We start from the raw sequence: 19,495 nt of genomic DNA on the forward strand, positions 1-19,495 counted from the left end.
GTCCCCAAACCCAGTGCATTCCAGGGATTCAATTCACACTCTTTAATCAATATCACAAATCAAACTTTACTTTGAACTAGCTGCACTTCATTAGCGTTGAAGGCAGCGAGCCACCGATCGGCTCGTACGTCAAAGAAAAGAAAATACGTAGAACTAGATCGGCACGCTACAGTGAAACTGTGATCAAATTGTTCGGTGAAAATATAATTTTCGGCCAGTTTTGTTTCAACTTGAATCGTTGTTTTATCATTTTCGAGATTGACGAACATTTTGAAATCAATGCAAATTGAAAACAATTCGCAAAAATTCTCAATTCGACTCATTGTGCTTGAATTACCGATGATCGAGTATTATACAAATCGAGTCAAAGAAGTTAGAACGCAAGGGACAGGAAAAGGTTCGTAATAAGATAATGATCACGAACTTTTATTCATATATTTTATAAAAATGATCTCTAAAAAAAACACAAATCGTAAGCTTGCAAAATTACTCTAAGAAAAATTATAAATTGGTTCGTTTTGACCATTTTGGTAGTTATAGCGTAGAAAAAAACTCGACAGAATCGAGAAAAAGGATGAACAAGCAACGGAGTAACAAGTCTCTCGCGTGTATGGAAAAGAGCAGTACAGGTCGTTCTAATCTGAATCGCGTATTGAATCATCGCCAAACGTAGATCGTCGTACGCACGTACAATTTGCTCGCGATTAACAGAAAATCCCGCCTGTCGATCCGCACCTAAATGGTGGGCACACTTGCAGAGGGAAAGCATCGTTGAAGCCGCCGCGTGCCGTATCGTCGTCACTTTCGCGTCACGAATCGCGTCGAGCATCGCCGACAAGAATATTCCGACATGACGAGCCGTTGTCGCGGATGATGCTCGCCGATTGTCACAGCCAGATTGTCGGATGCTCGCGCGTAAAACAGAACGCGACGGGTGTCGTGAGAGCCAAAAGTAGCTGAAAATCGGAGCGAAAGTGACGCGCGATTTATTTATTTATTTTTTCTTCCTCTCCTACGTCCTTTCTGCACTTGCAATGAGAGACTGATTCATTGCCCCTGCAAAACTGAAGAACAATTCGAGTCGAAATTTCGTTTCAATTTTCTGCGAAACTACTCTAAATAAGTGTCGTATGCGTATAATTTATAATTGACGAGTAAACGCGATCGCCGGTCACCGATCCGACGTTATTTGACGGACACGTTCGAGTCCCGCCTCGGTCTTGGACAGTCGTGTATTTGCATAGCGAGCGACGCATTCCGACACTCGTTCGATTCGATGGACAAGCCATTCGGTGACAACGAGGCTAGGTTTAAGAGCAGACGCGTTGGGATAAGCTCGGTCTACCGAGGAACACGGGCGGCCCTTTGTCGACGGATTACAAGAGAAGGGGAGAGAGAATTAGAAGGCTAACCGACACGACGTTCTCGCGAGAAGAAAATTAATGATCTCGACGAGTCCTTGAGAAATCGTACAATACATAATTTCGTTGGTTGTCTGTAGCAAAATAACAGAAAAAAAGAAAGTAGAAAATAACGGAAACCCTTTTATTACGAGCGCCGGATATATAATGTATGGTTATTTATTAACGTATTTTGGAATGATCGCACGTTGAAGAGTACATAATACATTTCAACCCTCGAGACATGCTTTTTCTATTTTTATCATTCGACAATGAAATATTTATAAGACAAGAAATTATCGTATAATAAAAGATCTTTCTTAATCTATTGCGATTCGGCAGATATAGCTGTTAATTAAAAATTTAAGATTTTGAAAACTTAAAGTTTGTTTGATACTGAAACTACCAGAATGGTCGAAATGACCAATTAATAATTTTCGTTAGATACTTTGCAGATATAAAACAGTGTATTTACAGAGTCTTGAATGATTCTTCGTAAAATACACAAATAAGAGCTTGTGCACTCTATTTATAAGTGTTGCAAAGATTTTCCATTTCTGTTACTACAACATCTGTCTCCGATGAAAATTTCACGCTTTACTCGTCGCTGCGTCTAGCGTTAAAAAAAAAAAAAAAAAAAAACATTCCCTCGTGAAAATGTTATCAGGAGATTCAAGAGAGATTCTATTTCAAAACCGTCTCGGGAAATGATTCGATCAATGTGTACACCTTTGATATGAGATCTCGTTCATGAGTGGCGGCCGGGTGAAAGGGTGAAAGATCAAATCAAATTGAAGATCATTTTTATTCAGAGAGCAAACTGCACGCAATAGTGTCTCGAATCCACTCGGAGAGCGGGATTTCGCTAAAACCCGAAATGCGAAATTTATGCTTGCAGGCGTTGGTGATCGATCGTATCGCACTGGATCGGACACGGAGGGGGCCGCGACCACCGATAATCCGACAACGCCGTTTCCAACACCGCCTCCAACCTTGACGCCGAATCATCGACAGGCATCTCCGTTTCCCCTCGAGAGCACCAACTCCCGCCGGCATCATTACAACGGGAGCATATCATCGGAGAGATCCCGCAATGGCAACGGTGCGGAGTTAATTAGAGCCGCGAGCGGGTTACGTTCGTTGTGCTGTGCTGCTGCGCCCGCGTTCGCAACCAAGATGATACTTACAAATGCCGCGAGACGAGTCCCGCGTTACGTTACGTAGCCAGTCAAGCTGCTCGACTTGATTAATGCATGGGAAACGCTAACTACCCGCCATGGAATAACATTCGCGATATACCTCGTCTCTGGCTCTTGTAAATATTGGCCTTGTAAATATTGGCCATCGACAGCCGGGTAAAGCAGTCGCATGGAATGCCAGAGTTTTTTTTCTTCTTTTTTTTTCTTTAGAGACACAAGCATTCACTCTTTCGAAAGATTCGCCGCTGAATCGTTAAATTAATTCGAATGGTCACGTTCACTGCAGTCGAAACTGAAATCTCAGATCGTAGATCAAATTCAGTTCTTTCTTGCAGATCAAGTTTTTTCTACAAATTGACTTTTCTAAACCATTGTGACAACAATTCGAACGTAAAGTATTATTGTTCTGGGATAAAGATTTTATTGCGTGCACGCACAGTGAAAAGCACGACTGAATATATACTGAGAAATTGTCGATACTTCTGTTTTATTTTTGTAAAAGAAAATCGTATAACGATCTATAATAATCACTTGGTCTCATTTCATAGCGTGAAACTTCTATTTTAACCGTTCTACGAAGAACGGTTTTTTTCAAAGATCTTTTTACATCGTGCAGCTAGGGGGAAAGTAAAAGTACTTTTATTCCCGAGAATTGCAAAAATTGAAACAATGTTCTTGACGATTCCACCACGGTCTTGAAAATTGAAATTTTCTGTTTAGAACGAATTCTGTTCTCAAACCTTGCTGTACGATCCTTTTCTGTTATTTTATCGAACTTTGGATATCAGGATTACGTGACGAAATGTTAAAATTTCTTGAATTCTTGTCATTTAATCCTAACATTCAAAATTGCGAAAAAGTCGTACAACAAGTTTTAAAGAATCTTTCAATCTTCGAGATCATAGATTTAATAAGAAAAATTTTTCTGTGAGTATGTTTACATATGTGTGAACTTTTACAATCTTTTTTCCATTTGCTACATAATAATAAAAATACCTTGGGAAAAAAGACGAAGTTAGAGTGGTAAAAACAGAAGTTTTAAAACGACATAAAGTATATTGTTACGTGATTCTTTTTTACAAAGTTCTAACAGTTTAAAGTATCGATAATTTTTCATTTAAATTGATATCGATGCAAAACTGATTTCACGAAAACAATTTGTATCTGTATATCAACAGTGGTGGTTACGCGATGATGGAATCTTCTTTTAAACTGAAACATACTACGTATTTTACTTTTAATTGTATTCTACATTTACAAGTATTATTTACGTTAAAAAATTCCACGTGTGCATTCAATTTTGCTCGTCACTGTATGTAATAACACTTGAACAAAAAATAGCATAAAATTACATAAAATTACATAAAAGACAAAATCCTCTGCAAGGGGTAGTTTTATATACGTTTTTATATAATAATTATGACAGTCTGCAGGGGTGATAGTTACAACAGAACGATTACGAATAAAATCACGAAAAACGACATTACATCACTTTCGAGTTCATCTAAAAGGTGAATTTGATTTGCAAAAAAGACGAGTTTGACCTGTGAAAGGGTGAATTTGATTCGCAAAAAAGGTACAACCTGTACGATCCTAACTGACATGGCAATTTTCTTGAACGTATTAATTTGAATCGCGTTAAATTCGTTTCATTCATCGTGAAGAATTTTCAAAATAAGTGGTAGCGACTTAACGTTGAAAAATCGAAAATTCCGCTCGAATTTTCGACTGCCGGAAGACATTTCCCGAGAAAGATATTCCAACGTAGTAAAAAAGATATTGCAACGATTCTTGGTACACAGGTGAAACGGTTTACGCGGCGCCATCGAAGAAGACGAGCACCGGCGGTGGGACCTTGGGGCGACGAACGCGACGAGGTCACACGAGCGCTTTAAGCAGCAGTTCCACGGCCAGCGATCGTTCCGAAACCGTCTTCCCGGACGAGCATACTCGCATGCATCTCACCAACGGTAAGTTGTAAGCCTCGCCATTTCCGTTCCGCGCGCCATTTTCACTGCCTCTCGCTGCTTCGTGCACTTCGTTCGTCGCATTGCATGCTGTATCACTGCACCCACCCGACGCCGAATTCAACGCATCAATTTATCGAAAGTTGAACGAAAGTAACGGTGTTTGAGGCCCCTGCGCGCGTTGAAATACGCATGTACAAAGTTATCTGTCTCTTCTGAGAAGTCTGCTGAGGTAACACCCTGTATAAAAGGCTGAAGAATCAGTAAAGAAATCAGTCGAGTTATGAGCAAAGTCTCTTTGTTTTTGAAGGTGCCTTGTTCTCTTTGTATTTGAATATCTTATCACCGTGACACATGCATCAGTTTCTAGGTTTCATGACGCATTTTGCAACGTACGGACAGGCAAACTGATTCTAAATGCAGGTTTCGAGAAGTCGATGCGTGCATCAACGTGTGTGGGGGCCTATTAGAAAACGTACCAATTCATACAATTCGTCATGTATCTATGCTTTTATCGAGACGAATCGGATTATCGAAGAAGAAAAGAAAGAAAGAAGGCAGGGAGGTTAGGAAATACTTGCGATCGAGCGTGGAAATTAACGAGGTTAGAAAATTCCGAGAGACACGTTGGATAGCCGCGCGCGGAGAGAAATTCGCCGATTGCCGCGAGCGCAGCCGGTCCCGGAAATCGCAAAGTAAAATCTCCCGCGGAGCGATAAGTTAACGATCCGTGCCTCAAATACGATTACCAGGCTAACAGGATTACCGGCTGGTATCGAGCCCCTGGCCTGAGTTAAATCAGGTTTCCTGTAAACATGTTCCTCGTTAAAAGCTTAATATCAATAGTCTGGTCGACTGGCTGGATCTGCGATTTTTGTCTTCCGATTCGACAGGAATTTCGCGCAATGAACGATTACGATCGAGCACAATATGCAGACAACGTTCGATGCATAACAGGTATAAATTTAGGCAGTGAGTGGTGAGTACCTTTTCGCGTTCAATGTTGGAATTCTCATTGCTAGCGAATAATTGGAAAATGACTTAAATCAGGTCAATGATTGGATTTCCTGTAAATCCAAGTTTAATAAGGTTTCACAGGTCATTGTATAAATTTTAGCGTACGTAGGTCAATTTTACAACGTCCGCACTGCGAACACGTGCGTGCTAACAGCGACTTTATAATTCCGAACGCGTGGATGTCTATTTTACGTAATTTTCGTATTAGATTTCACTAACATTCGACTTACCATAGTTGTAGCGTCGATGTGAATCTAAATAATCAAACGACGAAACTAACTGTTAATATTATTTAAAATATAAACGTTACGCAATATTGAGATGCACGCGCTGAGAACCATAAAGTCGCTGTTAGCACGCACGCAATGTTAAACGATTAAGAAACTTTTTTGCCATTTTTCGAAAGAACTACTAGGTCGTGACCTATATGGTATCTTCGTGATGAGTAGAATACAATATAAAGAAAGAAATTTCACCTTTTGCGTGCAATGTTGGAATTCTCATTGCTAGCGAATAATTGGAAAATGATTTAAATCAGGTCAATGATTGGATTTCCTGTAAACCCAAGTTTAATAAAGTTTAATAAGTCATGGTGAAATTGGTAAATTTTACTGTACGTAGATCAATTTTATGACGTTCGCACCGTGGACACGTGCGTGCTAACAGCGACTTTATAATTCTGAACGCGTGGATGTCTATTTTACGTAATTTTCGTATTAGATTTCACTAACATTCGATTTACCATAGTTGTAGCGTCGATGTGAATCTAAATAATCAAATGACGAAACTAACTGTTAATATTATTTAAAATATAAACGTTACGCAATATTGAGATGCACGCGCTGAGAACCATAAAGTCGCTGTTAGCACGCACGCAATGTTAAACGATTAAGAAACTTTTTTGCCACTTTTCGAAAGAACTACTAGGTCGTGACCTATATGGTATCTTCGTGATGAGTAGAATACAATATAAAGAAAGAAATTTCACCTTTTGCGTGAGAAGTTGGAATACTCGAGACGAGCGAAAAAATTGGGAAGCGAAATGATAGGAGAAATCTCGATAAACGACGGCGACAAAGAATCTCCTCGAGAGGATGCAATTCCGCGTCGATGTTTATCGCGGGCTGCGCGGGACAATTACAGCGCAGTTTCTGGGTTGCTTTCTCTCGGTTTGCACCGGGTTTCTGGCCCGGTAATTGCGATGCTTGGCGAAATGGCCGTAGGCGAGAGAATCGAGCGAGGATCTTGAGGCAAAGGCAAACGTTTCAGACAGAGCGCCACCGTTCCGCCGCGGCTAACAGCGTCGTAATCGACAAACTGTCTTATGCGTCGGCCCGTTAAATAACCAAGAGTCTTTCAGTTCTGACAGTTGAGCTCGTTATTCTCGAATCACGCGTCTGTGCAATCGATTTAAACCAAAAGTTTCGCACTCGACTGTGAGGAAAGTCGATAGCGCGATAAAATTCACATTGAAGACACAAAAGATCCTCGGACTTTCTAGTAACTTTCTAAGAAGTCCCTGGAATGCGGATGCTACTTGAAGAGTATAAATGACACTCGAAATTAAAGACGCAAATCAATTGGATTTTATAATTATACACCCGATTTTGTGTCACACACTCGTCTCTCCATTTACGCGGCACTTTTTTTACGCGAGTCTCTTTTCACGCGGTAAATTATCACGCGATATCAATTCGTGTAATCTGAATTTACGCAGCCAGAAAATACATATATTGTAGACATTGATCGAAACTCTCAACGAGTCTTAAAACTTCCACAAAGTTCAAAGAAATAGTTGACATCAACAGTGAAAATGAAGTCGAAATTGCAAATATTTCAAGCGAGTCTGTACCAACTGAAAAGAAAAGGTCGGTCGGAAGATTTTGAATTGCAGTAGCGACAGTGTCACCGAATTAAATTTATTTTTGTTTTCTGAAATGCTAATTATCATTATTATTTGTTAACCTATGCGAAACAAGTAGGCATTTCTACAACATTTCATTTTCATTCCTTACTGACAGACTCAATTCACGCGCGGATACTACCCGTGCGTGGTGCAATTTTTTACAAACAGTGGAAAAATTGGAACAACACGCTAATGGGGATTATCCGAGCGTCGATGGGGGAACAAAGCGTGGAAAAGGACGAGGACGGCGCCGTAGGGGGGAAGGGAGGGGCGAGAAACGTAGAAGGTAACCGAGTTAGAAGTTGCGAGTAGCGAGGCCCAAGCTAGTTAGAACGTAGGTCAGCGCTAGAAGTTAGTCGAGCGGCTATATTGTTTTGGAATGCCGTGGGTATTTAGGCCTGGGCCAAGCTGACGGGGGCTAGAGGGGGCGGTGGCGGGTAGGGGAGGGTTTTCAGCAGGGTTCCTCGGTGCGCCGCGTAACGCAGTTTTAGCGTTACCACGGAGATGAGAAAGTAGCTTTGCGGCTTCTCGAGTTGGCCGCCCTCTCGGCATCGTAGCCGAGGCTGCAGCGGCGAGTTCTTGACGTCGGTGGCGAGGCTGGCTGCCAAACTTTTAAACGAAATTTCGCCCGGATCTCGTTTGGCCGGGGTGTTTCGTTGACGCCGTAGCCCCGGCTACCAATTAGTCGTCTGCCGATATCGCGGAACAACGACGAGGACGACGACGACGACGACGACGACGTCGTCGTCGAACCGTGTTCTGGGGCGTTAAGCAAAGCAGTGGGAGAGGGAGGCGCGGCGGGAAAACATCGAGCACCCCGGTTACGGATCGTTTCGTCGGGAATTTGCTGCTCCGCCAGCCATTGCCTCTGCTTGTCGAAGTGTGATCGCATTACGCGTACGTTCCGTGGAAATTAGGGGCGCGGATTAAGACCCAGACTCTCTCTCTCTCTGTTTCTCTCTCGATGCCTATGTACCAGCCAGTTCCTTGGCTTGCCTAACTACCTACATACGGTTGGATACATGGATGGCGCGATGCTGCGAAGACAGATACTTGGTTCTGATCCTGCGAGTCTTTGCCCTCTGGGCGCGGGGCTCGTCCGTTAAAGCGGATCGCTAGATCAAACTTCTCGACGTTGACGTATCAGTGACACGTGAACGACGACGCCAGCGACGTTCGATATATCTGCCGGTGCGTGCGTGCGTCGCCCCCGGTTACGCCGCCGATCGTACGTACGCCCGTGTCCGTTCCCCGACAATTGGTTCAATTTATTTTCGGACCGTGAAACGAGAAATTGTTAAATCAGTCTGAAATTGTTCGAGGGAGAGAAATCGAAGATCGTGTCTAACATCAGAGAAAGAGAGAGAGAGAGAGAGAGAGAGAAATCGGTGGAAATATTTGGAAATGTTTGGCTCGATATTTCTCGATATATCTTGTGTTAAGGCCACTCACGACTGGTATCGATCGTTGACTATTTTTTGAAAGACCACCCACTGAAATGAAAATAAATCACTTTCTTTGAATAATTAACTCACTAGACTGACGGTCACTAGCCTAATCTTACACTTATTAACTAACATTTAACGTTTTTACTAACACGCTGCCAACGAGACTATTTTATATGTGTTGGCTCGGCGATGAGAGCCAATCATATTATTTATTATTTCATTGCCCCGATATACTTGGTGAAAGTCAAATGTCAATCGGGAGATGACACAATGGCCTTGGAGAAGCGCGGTAAACGTTAGGACTTCTCGTCAATACAAAAAGGTGGACGAATTGCTAGGTCGACGATGAATATACGATAATATAATTTCTTTGTATTAACAAGAAATCCGTTGTCATTTAGAAAATACATGAAAATCGTCATTCGAAATCATCCGTGTGTCGTCAGCCTCGTAAAAACGGTACAATTTCGATTGTATTTCCTCGAAACGTGACGGGTCAGTTTGAAGTCAGAACTTAATGAGATTCGATTAAACGATCGACGACACGCGACACAAAAGTATGTAAAGTATCCGCATGCTGCTTGAAATTTCCAAAGAGTAATAGCAACGAGCTTGAAGAAGGAAGAGCCTCGCGACTCTGCACGTTCCACTCGCGTTTAATGCATGCCCGGGGCAGGTTTACGTCGGCGTGGGGCCGGTAACTGTGTCGAGTCCCTAGCGATCGGCAATTTAGTAACGTGGTTTTCGACTGGCCTATATTAGACTACGCTGATCTAATGTAATATCAATCGTCTTTCTGACGGTGGCGAGCACGGGGTTAACGCGGGCAAGCGCTGACCGTTGGGAACCATTTGCTAATAGATGCCACGAGATGCCTCCATTAGACCGCAGGGACATTCCGACAGGCAATATACCCGTCGAAGATTCAAACTCGAATTACGGATCTCAAGATGACGCCCTCTCTCTCTCTCTCTCTCTCTCTCTCTCTCGCCCTCTGTAAAATATTCCCGTGGCCGGGACGTGTATTTTGGTAACGAAAATACGCGCTGCTACCTTGGAACGAAATTTAATTTTCCACTGTGTTCGCTGTGTTTTTTCGCATTGACAACGCCGAGCGGAATGAAGTAAAGAGGAGAGGATAGAAATCCAATTCCCTCTAGCTTTATATCGTACGTCGGTGTCTTTCCAACGACTGCGTCTGTAGCTGGGAGGAACGTGCACGCGTACACGTGTAATTCGAAATCTAGCTTCATATCGCGATCGTTACTTTCCAATAATAATAACGCGTGCACTTGGAATTGTCGAATTCGTCACGAACATGTGGCTCGTCGAGCGTATCGCGATCTATGAAATTACTATTACCGACTTTCGGTTATCATACGGACGAAAAGACGGGAGACAATTAATACTGTACAGGCCGGTGATTGTGCGTCATTTGTAAAATAGTGGTTAGAAGACACTTTCGCGTCATTTGCGATTCTAGTTGTAACGTTTGTTTAAAATAGAAATGGCCAACTGGCGGCCCTTGCCCCTACTTTTACTAGCGCTATCCCCTCTACTGCCTGTGGAGAAATCGATGCAGTGGAGGGGATAGCGCTAGGATTAGGAGAATGGGAGGGGCAAGGGCCGTCTCTAGTTTAAAACGCATTAATATCATGTGTTGTTAGGAAAGCAAATATTGAAAATTCTGTACACATTCTAACAAAGATATTTTATTGGAAAAAAAGTAGCAAATTTTTTGCATTTTTCATTTTAGTTTGTATGTAAAATAACCCTTTGTACTATGGATCGCCAGAAACGTTAGTTTCCATAAACCTGTTTGGCGCCTTAGAAGAGGCACTTTAAAATGTATTTGGTATTTGTTCATGATCATCCCAAGTATTTTTTTCGATGCACAAATACACAGTATATGGTACTCTGGGGAAATGTTTTGAATCTTACCACGTGAAAGAAAATTATTAAATGTACGTATATGTTTAAAAATATTATTTCCCTTATTATTTATTTTAATTTTACAAATCCATACAACATTTTAGTAATGATATAATAAAATTGCTTTAATCATTGTCCTCATTCTACGTTGCTTTCGCGAAAAAGTGCCGAAACCACAATGGCGGTATTAAGGCGGCGAATCGGAGAACACGCGTGGCCAGCGTCAGGTCGCTCTGCCCAGCATCGCGGAATTTAATTTCCCGAAACGAAGCCACAAGCCAACAAATATGATATCGATTGCCGCGATTGCACTAGAAAATTCAAACGCGCCAATCGTGTGTGTGTGTGCGTGTATGTCCATTCGTCTCGCGTACCGATGTAAATCCTCGGCTGATGCCGATATTAGCTTACTCGAACAGCGGGAGGGGAAAAAAATGTTGTCGGAGCCGGACGATTAATTACCGATCTGTCGGATTATTTAAATTGCAAATAATGCGGCCAACGGAGCCGCATCTTTGAACGAATCGGGCACATCTGATCCGTTCGGCCGACAGTTTAATGTGAAATACGATCGCCGGGAAACCGTATAAATTACAGGGAAACGAAAAAGCGAACAGCAGGAGTGGGGGGAGAAAGGTGTCAGGCGCAGTGCCATCGATCGCCAATGGGAATCAAATATTTCTCTTTTATTTGTAGTTTTATTTATTTATTTTTTTTTTTCTTTCTTCTTTCTTTCTTTGTATTTGCAAATCTTTTGTCCTTCCTCCGCCATGTTCGTTCCCTTTCTTTCCTTTTTCCCTTCCTCCCTGTTGAAACGATGGATCTTATCTAGAAGGTATACGACAGGCTGGATCGTGGCCAGGTTTCTCGAAATAGGTATAATTTCAAGTACCACTTGAAAACTATGCCAATAGTCCGTGTTCGCCATTACCGTTAACCGTTGCACTTCTTCCGCCTCGTTCCACACCGAAAAATCTACGGGCACGCGGTAACCTAATATCGAGCTTAATCGTTATACGTTTCGGCAAAACCAAATAGAGAGAATCTCGCCGTGGTTCTCGTTCGTGGAAACTTTAACAGACCGGGGCGTTTTATCGGGCATTGCCATCGGGCGAACGAGATTCCTAATGAGCCAGTATTTCGCTGGGCTCGAATAAAAGTGATAAGCGATCATCTCTGCCGACGATAAATGCAGTCGAACGTACATACAGGGTGTCACAGTTTTTTTCCGGCATAACTTTGTCAACGTGTCGTAGAAGCAAAAGTAAGAAAAAAAATGTTACATGAACGTATGCTCTTAAACGTTTTATTAAGGAGTTATAACTAATAATACAAAATGATAATGAACTGGCATTTCGTTGACACAACGTAGGAACGTATTATGAATATCTATTTGTGTTTACATAAACTCTTATGTTTTCTTGCTGAAGTAGTTGATATCGTCATTGATTTCTGCCGAGCTAATAACGTTTAATACCTCACTTTTCACCAGATAGATTAACGGCACAGTCTTTTCTGGATTTCTTAGAAAACGAATTTGAGACAGAAGTAGCAGGTGGTATTCCATTATTACTTCGACAAAACTTATGGATTCAATTAGACGGTTGTCCAATACATTACGCAGTACCAGTACGGCAATAGATAAATGACCATTATCCACAAAGATAGATAAGTCGAGGAGGACCAATCTCATGACCTCCAATATCATCACGCCAATCGATGTTTACGTGTGGAGAGTTGTGGAAGCAAAAGTTTATGAAGCACAAATTAACACTCGTGAGCAGTTAGTACAGAGGATTAATGACGCATTTGCCGCGATTAGAGAAAATGAAGAAGACATTAATAATGCGATAGAGTCAATTTTTGTTAGATGCCAATCCTGTATTCGTGATAACGGGCGTCATTTTGAAAATGTTATTACATTAAGAAGATCTACTGTTGTTTTGCTTAGTTTTTGTTGGATTTGTTAGCAAACACAGAGCTTCAATGAGGTTATGTGAGTTTCTGTAACGCTGATGATACACGTTCGTACGCTGTGTCGACGAAACGCCAGTTTATTATCATTCTTGTGTTATTAGTTATAAGTCCTTAATAAAACATTTAAGAGCATACGTTCATATAACATGCTTTTCCTTTGCTTGTAGAACACGCTGGCAAAGTTATGCCGGAAAAAACTGGGACACCCTGTACATGCATACATATGTACATACATGTATCTAGAATTCGAAATTCCGACTGCAACTCGTTCGTTGTTTTATTTTCGCCACCGAGGCGCTGTTCGCTCGTTTGCTTGTTTATTTCAGGGGAAAGAAATTCGAGTAATAAAAACATCCAATTGCAACGTACGTGTTCTTACATATTATTTACGTTACGTGTTTGATCATCTTCGATTCGAACACATTTTTGCGTAATTCTTTGTGGCTGGGCAAACAAATTTCGCAGTTCGATTCTTCTCCTTTTTTTTTTTTTTTTTTGAGTTATACCACGTTTGAAAGTTTGCCTCTTCAAATTGGAACTGGATTCACTCGCGTTTGTTGCGCTCTCTGTGAAATTACAACGTCCTCATTCACCTAACGTAGGGGGTCAACGTTAGACGTTAATCGTCGCCACATTGCATTTTATTCCCAATTCGTTACGGTCTCTCGCCTCTGAGACTGAGACATATTCAGTCGACAAACAACGTTATCATGAACCCGAACCCGAGAGCAAAGAGTGAATTTCTCTCACAGAGCGAGAGAAAGAGAGAGAGACGAGTCCTTGAGCAGTGTTCTCACCGAGGTGGTCAACGCGAACGTCGTGACCGCAGCGACTACCAGCGAAATACGTATGTAATTCGTATTTACATGAATACTGTACGGCAACGGTTGGACGTGACGAAGGCATTAGAGCATCAAATCGAATTAGCAGCGCGAATCGCTAACCGCATCAAGTCACTGTCGGCCACCTTGTGCACCCTCATCGGCGCGGTCGCGCCGCGGCGTCTGACTAATTCTATCCACCGTCCGGAGATAACTTGGTTCGCCCCTTTGTCCGTGTCCGGCCAGCAGCAGCGCGCGATCCGCGATTGGTTACCGCCGATTGACTAAACTTCCACTTCGTCAGTGTCCTGTCGTCGGCCCTCTCGTCTGTCGATCAAACGCGCGAATAAATAAGTTCTCTACTGCCGAGAGACACTTCTCCGTTCCGCGGTGAAAAACGAATTTGATCAGCATCGTTTATTAGCAATTAGCAACTCGATCAACGAGTAATTCGAATCATCAACTGGAGAGTTAGATTGGCTGAGGATTGTTTCGTACAGCGTGACGTGAAAGGCATACAGGTTTTGATTTGTGACGCTATGAATTAATCCTCTTGCATTATAAATTTGATTCTTTCGTGTTGATCAAATTTTTACCAATGATGTTCTGATCAAATCAAGTTTCTCTAGAAATTTTAGAATTTCTAAGAAAATTGAAATTCGAGTTATTGGTAAAGTTGTCGTCTCGAAATTGAAACATTGTCGCATGTATATAGTGGTACTTGAACGAAAAAAATAACATAAAGTTAAGTTGAAATATTTATTCAATGATAAATAAACATGATATACCTATTTAATAATAAAAATAATTTAACATAAAATACTTATATTTAATAATAAATTACATAAATCACATAAAATACCTGATTAATAATAATAAAAGTATATACATATTTACATAATAATTATGACAATCTGTGATAGTTGCAACAGAATGATTAATAACACTTAATAACTAACGTTGATTCGAAAGATATTTATTCAGTACAGAATTTAATTTTTGCAGAAACAATTAACTCTTCGATTGTCGTACGGCGTATCATAGTTCTCTTTTGAATCACCCACAAGGTGAATATGATCTGCAAAAGGGTTGATTTGGAATACCTGTAACAAAAATTAAGCGTAACTTTTCTTTTTCAATAAAAAGGATATTTCTTCAGTACAGAATTTAATTTTTGCAGAAACAATTAACTCTTCGATCGTCGTACGGCGTATTATAGTTCTCTTTTGAGTCACCCACAAGGTGAATATGATCTGCAAAAGGGTTGATTTGGAATACCTGTAACAAAAATTAAGCGTAACTTTTCTTTTTCAATAAAAAGGATATTTCTTCAGTACAGAATTTAATTTTTGAAGAAACAATTATGAATATGATCTGCAAGAGGGTTGATTTACAATACCTATAACAAAAATTAAGCGTAACTTTTCTTTTTCAATAAAAAGAACCTCGTTACATGGTACGCCGTAAAATTATGTGGACCGAATCAAGATGCTCTTCAAGTTGCACGCGTGATTTCGCGGGATAATTCCGGCCGATCGTGAAAGAAAATTGATTTCGATTTGATGCACGGCCCGATGTAAACGGTAATCAATCAAACGGATCACAATGCGAATCAGAACCGCAGTCAATGACATCGTGTGGATCGTCATCATCGTTGGCAACAATCGATTTTAACCTGATGCGGGCGACGTAGCGCGCGTTCCCTCCAGCTATGTGGCATTACGCCCCGCGCAGTAAAACGATTTCGCGTAGAAACGAAATAAAACGATTATCATTCTACGATCGAAACACGCCGTCGTTGACAACCGTGACAATCCGCCGATACGATTATCGCCGATAGTCACGGTACAATAACCTGTGCCACCGTACCCGTCGTTAACCGCGAACTGTCGAGAGTGTTACAACGTTGAATTTTCTAGATTGCGAATTGTTGAAAAAGAGAAAAAAGAAAAAAAGAGAAAAAGAAACGTGCGAATTTAATTAGGTCGATCGAGAAATACACGCTGATGAATTACGTGTTTCAGTTGGCAATAAATGCCAGAGGGGAGCGGGCTCGTCGGAGGGACGACGTGGCGAAGCATTTTTCTCTCGTCGGAGCGCGGACCATCGACTTTGTAATTGAACGTTACAGGTGTTCCCAGCACTCGAACAATGCCTGCAGATTGTTCAATAACTGCAACGAATGTACGTTTCGACGCGGTAAAGTCGTCCAAGATACGGGACAGGCCCGGCTGCCGCTGACAGGAACGCATTGCGCGTTTCACGGCCCCAGTTTAATTAAGCAATTATCACCGCTTATTACGGAAAATATCGACTAACGCTTCGCCGCGCTCGGCCAAAGAGAAACGGGCCTTCGTTTGTAATTCACGCTTATTGATCGGCGCATCTGGCTCGTTCTAACGTAATCGCCCGCGCAACAGACATAATCCTTGCGTCCCGTATTCGTGTAATACCACGTGTTACGTCACGCGTCACCGGTGAACATCGTGGATCCACTCTTTGCCAGTTTCTCGCGTTAAACGAACTGTTGAAAATCAAAATTTTCACATTTCATTCACGTGGTCATATTACAATTAGAAACGCTTCTACGCGTTTGTTTAAATTACGGGACATTTAAAGATACGAAATCACGTGGAATGCACGTACTGTAATAATGTAAAGTTCAATGCTTTTTATAATATTCGGCTCGAGAAAGAATTTTCTAGGTATTCCAGGTTTTTTCGATTTTTTTTTTTCTAATTATGATTTTGAATAAAAATCCGCGGTCCAGCCAGAATCGATGAGTTATTGTTATAGACAGTCCAAGTTCGATCTTTCCGGCGCTCATATTACAAACTGCGGATTCTTATGCGTTTTCGGGAAATTTAAAGACACGGAATCGCGCAGAGAGCGCGTAATACGAAAGAATATATGAAACATTCAAAGTATTATATTTTATTATAACATTCGGTACGAGAAACATACCGTTTTCATGTCTTTTTCCCATCAGCGAAACCAAATCTTATAATAAGTATCTTGGAATATTCATAACAATACTGAGTGTTCTGTAAATTATAATAAATGCAAATAATTCAATACTTCCTCAATCCGTTTTAATTATTCACTGGTATAGGTATTTTTTGAAAAGTGAAAGAAAAATATCTGTGCGATCGTTTAATTTAAATTGTCAAATTATTTTCTTTTATGAAACCTTGTTTACATCCGCTACAGTTAAACAAATTTCACGTGGCACGCAAATTGAGATGGCCGGTTCATCAAGCGAATTAATAAATTAATAAACTGCAACGCAATGAAATGTTACGTAAACGTTACGTTACAATTTATACTGATAAGTAAAATACATTTCCTTTTATTACATCGCAGAAGCTGATTGCAGGAGTTCGTTCCCCAGTTCGTTTCGATTTTTTCAATTATATTTGTGAAAGTATGACTTCGCATAAAAAATCCGCAGTCCAATCACAACGGACGAGTTATTGTAACAGGCAGTTCGAAGTTCGCTCGCATTGCAAACCAGCAATTTACATGATTCACCGCGTGAATCGCGGGTAGTTTAGAATTTATGTCGAAAGATAAAAGTAACGCAAGAGAAACGGTAAAAAAAAAAAAGAAGCGGGACTCGCGTTAATGAGCAAAGTTCTCAGCGTTGTCAACGCGGAAGGCGAGCCTGAACGGTCTAATTATTACTGACGAACGATTCTTCGTAATCCAGGCCGCGCATGCGCTCGATCGTTACTGTCCCACGTCGTGTCATTCACCATCATTCTCGTTTACTTTTCCTTCCTTGCTGTTTTATTTCATCTTTTCATTCTCTCTTTTTTTCTCCACCCTCTTTCTCGCTCATCCACGCGGCCATTCACGCGTCACTCGACTTTTGTTCGTTCACCAAGCCGATTTGCATCACGCAACTGCACGGTTCCAATACGCGCGCGTGCACACGTCTAACCTTGTCGCACTAACGCACTTTTCTCTTCTGCACACTCCCTCGCACGCGCAGCCCTGTCCAGGCCCATTTACTTCACAGGTACGTAACATTGTGTGTTGCACTCGTTGTCTGTATTTTGTCATCTCACAATCAGATTCAGCATACATACGTACATATATACACATACATGCATACATACATACATACACGATCTTTGTATGTTTATCTGTTCACGCACACATTAGTTAACCGGCACTTTGGAATACAATTGACTTGAAACGTTTAAAAGTTCTGGTCAATTTTGCACGTCGAGTCTTCCAAATTTCATAAATCCATGTTTGAGACATTTGAAATATTCAGAAATCGTTTTTAAAATCATGAGAATCTTATCGCAGACAATTATCACTTGGCTTAAACGGGCGTTAAAGCTGTCTCGTACAACACGAGAAAAATTGAAAAAAGAAAAAAAGAAGACTCAAACACGTCCGTGGAATTAATCCGGTGGTAGAACGTACCTGATATATGTAATATCCTGGAAGTAAATTATTTGCAAGTATTCGCAAAGCATATGCAGATGGAATTATAGAGGGAGCAGGAAGGGAGCAAGTTGCGATCGCTAAGTTAATAGATTTTAATCCAGATGGCTGAAGAGCGAAATTCCATTATCCAGCGTCGGAGTTGCCGCAAACCAAGTTACACAAGCTTCGCGAAAGCGTAATAAACCACCGTATTGCAGTTAACCTTGATTTACAATAATGCGCGCCGTAACATTAACAACCCCTAATGGTTATACATTGCCCCAATTATATATATGCTTAACGCGTTATCGATTTGCCGCGTCATCGTCCCTTATTGCCAGCAGTTTCTATTATCCTCGCGTGTTCTTACAAGATACACGGATATCGCGCGTTCGCAAGTTGCAATTTTCCCTCGGGGATAAGTACGATTAATTTCGTTATCGAAATTAATCTCTTTGCCAATCCAGTCCAACTCTTTATATTGCGTTCTACGGGAAATTTTTATTACACGTGTATGTACAAGTTGATTCGCGTGACTTGCACGCATGAAATAATTTTTAAACTATTCTCGAGACAAATTGATTATTAGGATCAATGTGGCTTTCACTTGGAATTTTACGTCCTTTCGATTCACGATGGTCTAATTGAAAAAAATAAAGAGGATCTTGAAAATTTCCTCACAGTGTGTTTATCTTTTTTAAAATCGTACAACTTTCGTACTCATTAGACGCGTAATTTAAAAATTTTTTTTCAGGCGTGAATCGCCCTACACTACAGAGTTGAGTGAAGTATTATTTGGTCATTTCTAGCGAAAAGCGATCATTGATCACAAACGTTTCTCAAAAATTCAAAGAAGAAAGAAAAACTGCAAGGACTTAAAAACTTCGACTCCGCGTTATCCCGCAAATATCTTTCGCGAGCAAGGTCTTACTAAGTTATTATATATCATTTAAGCCAGTATTATTTAATCATTTCTAACGATCATTGATCACAAATGTTTCTCAAAAATTCAAAAAAAAGAGCTTGAAAGTAATCTAGAAGAAACAAAAGCTGCAAGGATTTAAAAATTTCGAGTTTAAAAACTACGACTCCGCGTCGTCTCCCAAATAACTTTCTCGAGCAAGGTCATTCGAGTTACATTATTGAAGAAGAATCTCGATATTCGTCAGGGAGATGGACAGCGGCAGTGGAGCAAGGTCTTACTAAGTTATATATCATTTAAGCCAGTATTATTTAATCATTTCTAACGATCATTGATCACAAATGTTTCTCAAAAATTCAAAAAAAAGAGCTTGAAAGTAATCTAGAAGAAACAAAAGCTGCAAGGATTTAAAAATTTCGAGTTTAAAAACTACGACTCCGCGTCGTCTCCCAAATAACTTTCTCGA

At 40.9% G+C, this 19,495-nt stretch overlaps 1 protein-coding gene across 1 annotated transcript in view; it reads left to right on the top strand.

Annotated features, from left to right (window-relative positions):
• Positions 1-19,495, top strand: part of LOC122530809 — a 141,087-nt gene that overhangs the window by 116,400 nt on the left and 5,192 nt on the right. The window contains exons 4-6 of the mRNA XM_043658121.1: positions 2,299-2,502; positions 4,402-4,569; positions 17,662-17,688. Coding sequence (XP_043514056.1) covers positions 2,299-2,502; positions 4,402-4,569; positions 17,662-17,688 — 399 coding nt within the window. The remainder of the gene's footprint in view (positions 1-2,298; positions 2,503-4,401; positions 4,570-17,661; positions 17,689-19,495) is intronic.

This window comes from Frieseomelitta varia, unplaced genomic scaffold, assembly GCF_011392965.1.
Source record: "Frieseomelitta varia isolate USP_RPSP 00005682 unplaced genomic scaffold, Fvar_1.2 scaffold_355, whole genome shotgun sequence".
NCBI classification, from domain to species: domain Eukaryota; kingdom Metazoa; phylum Arthropoda; class Insecta; order Hymenoptera; family Apidae; genus Frieseomelitta; species Frieseomelitta varia.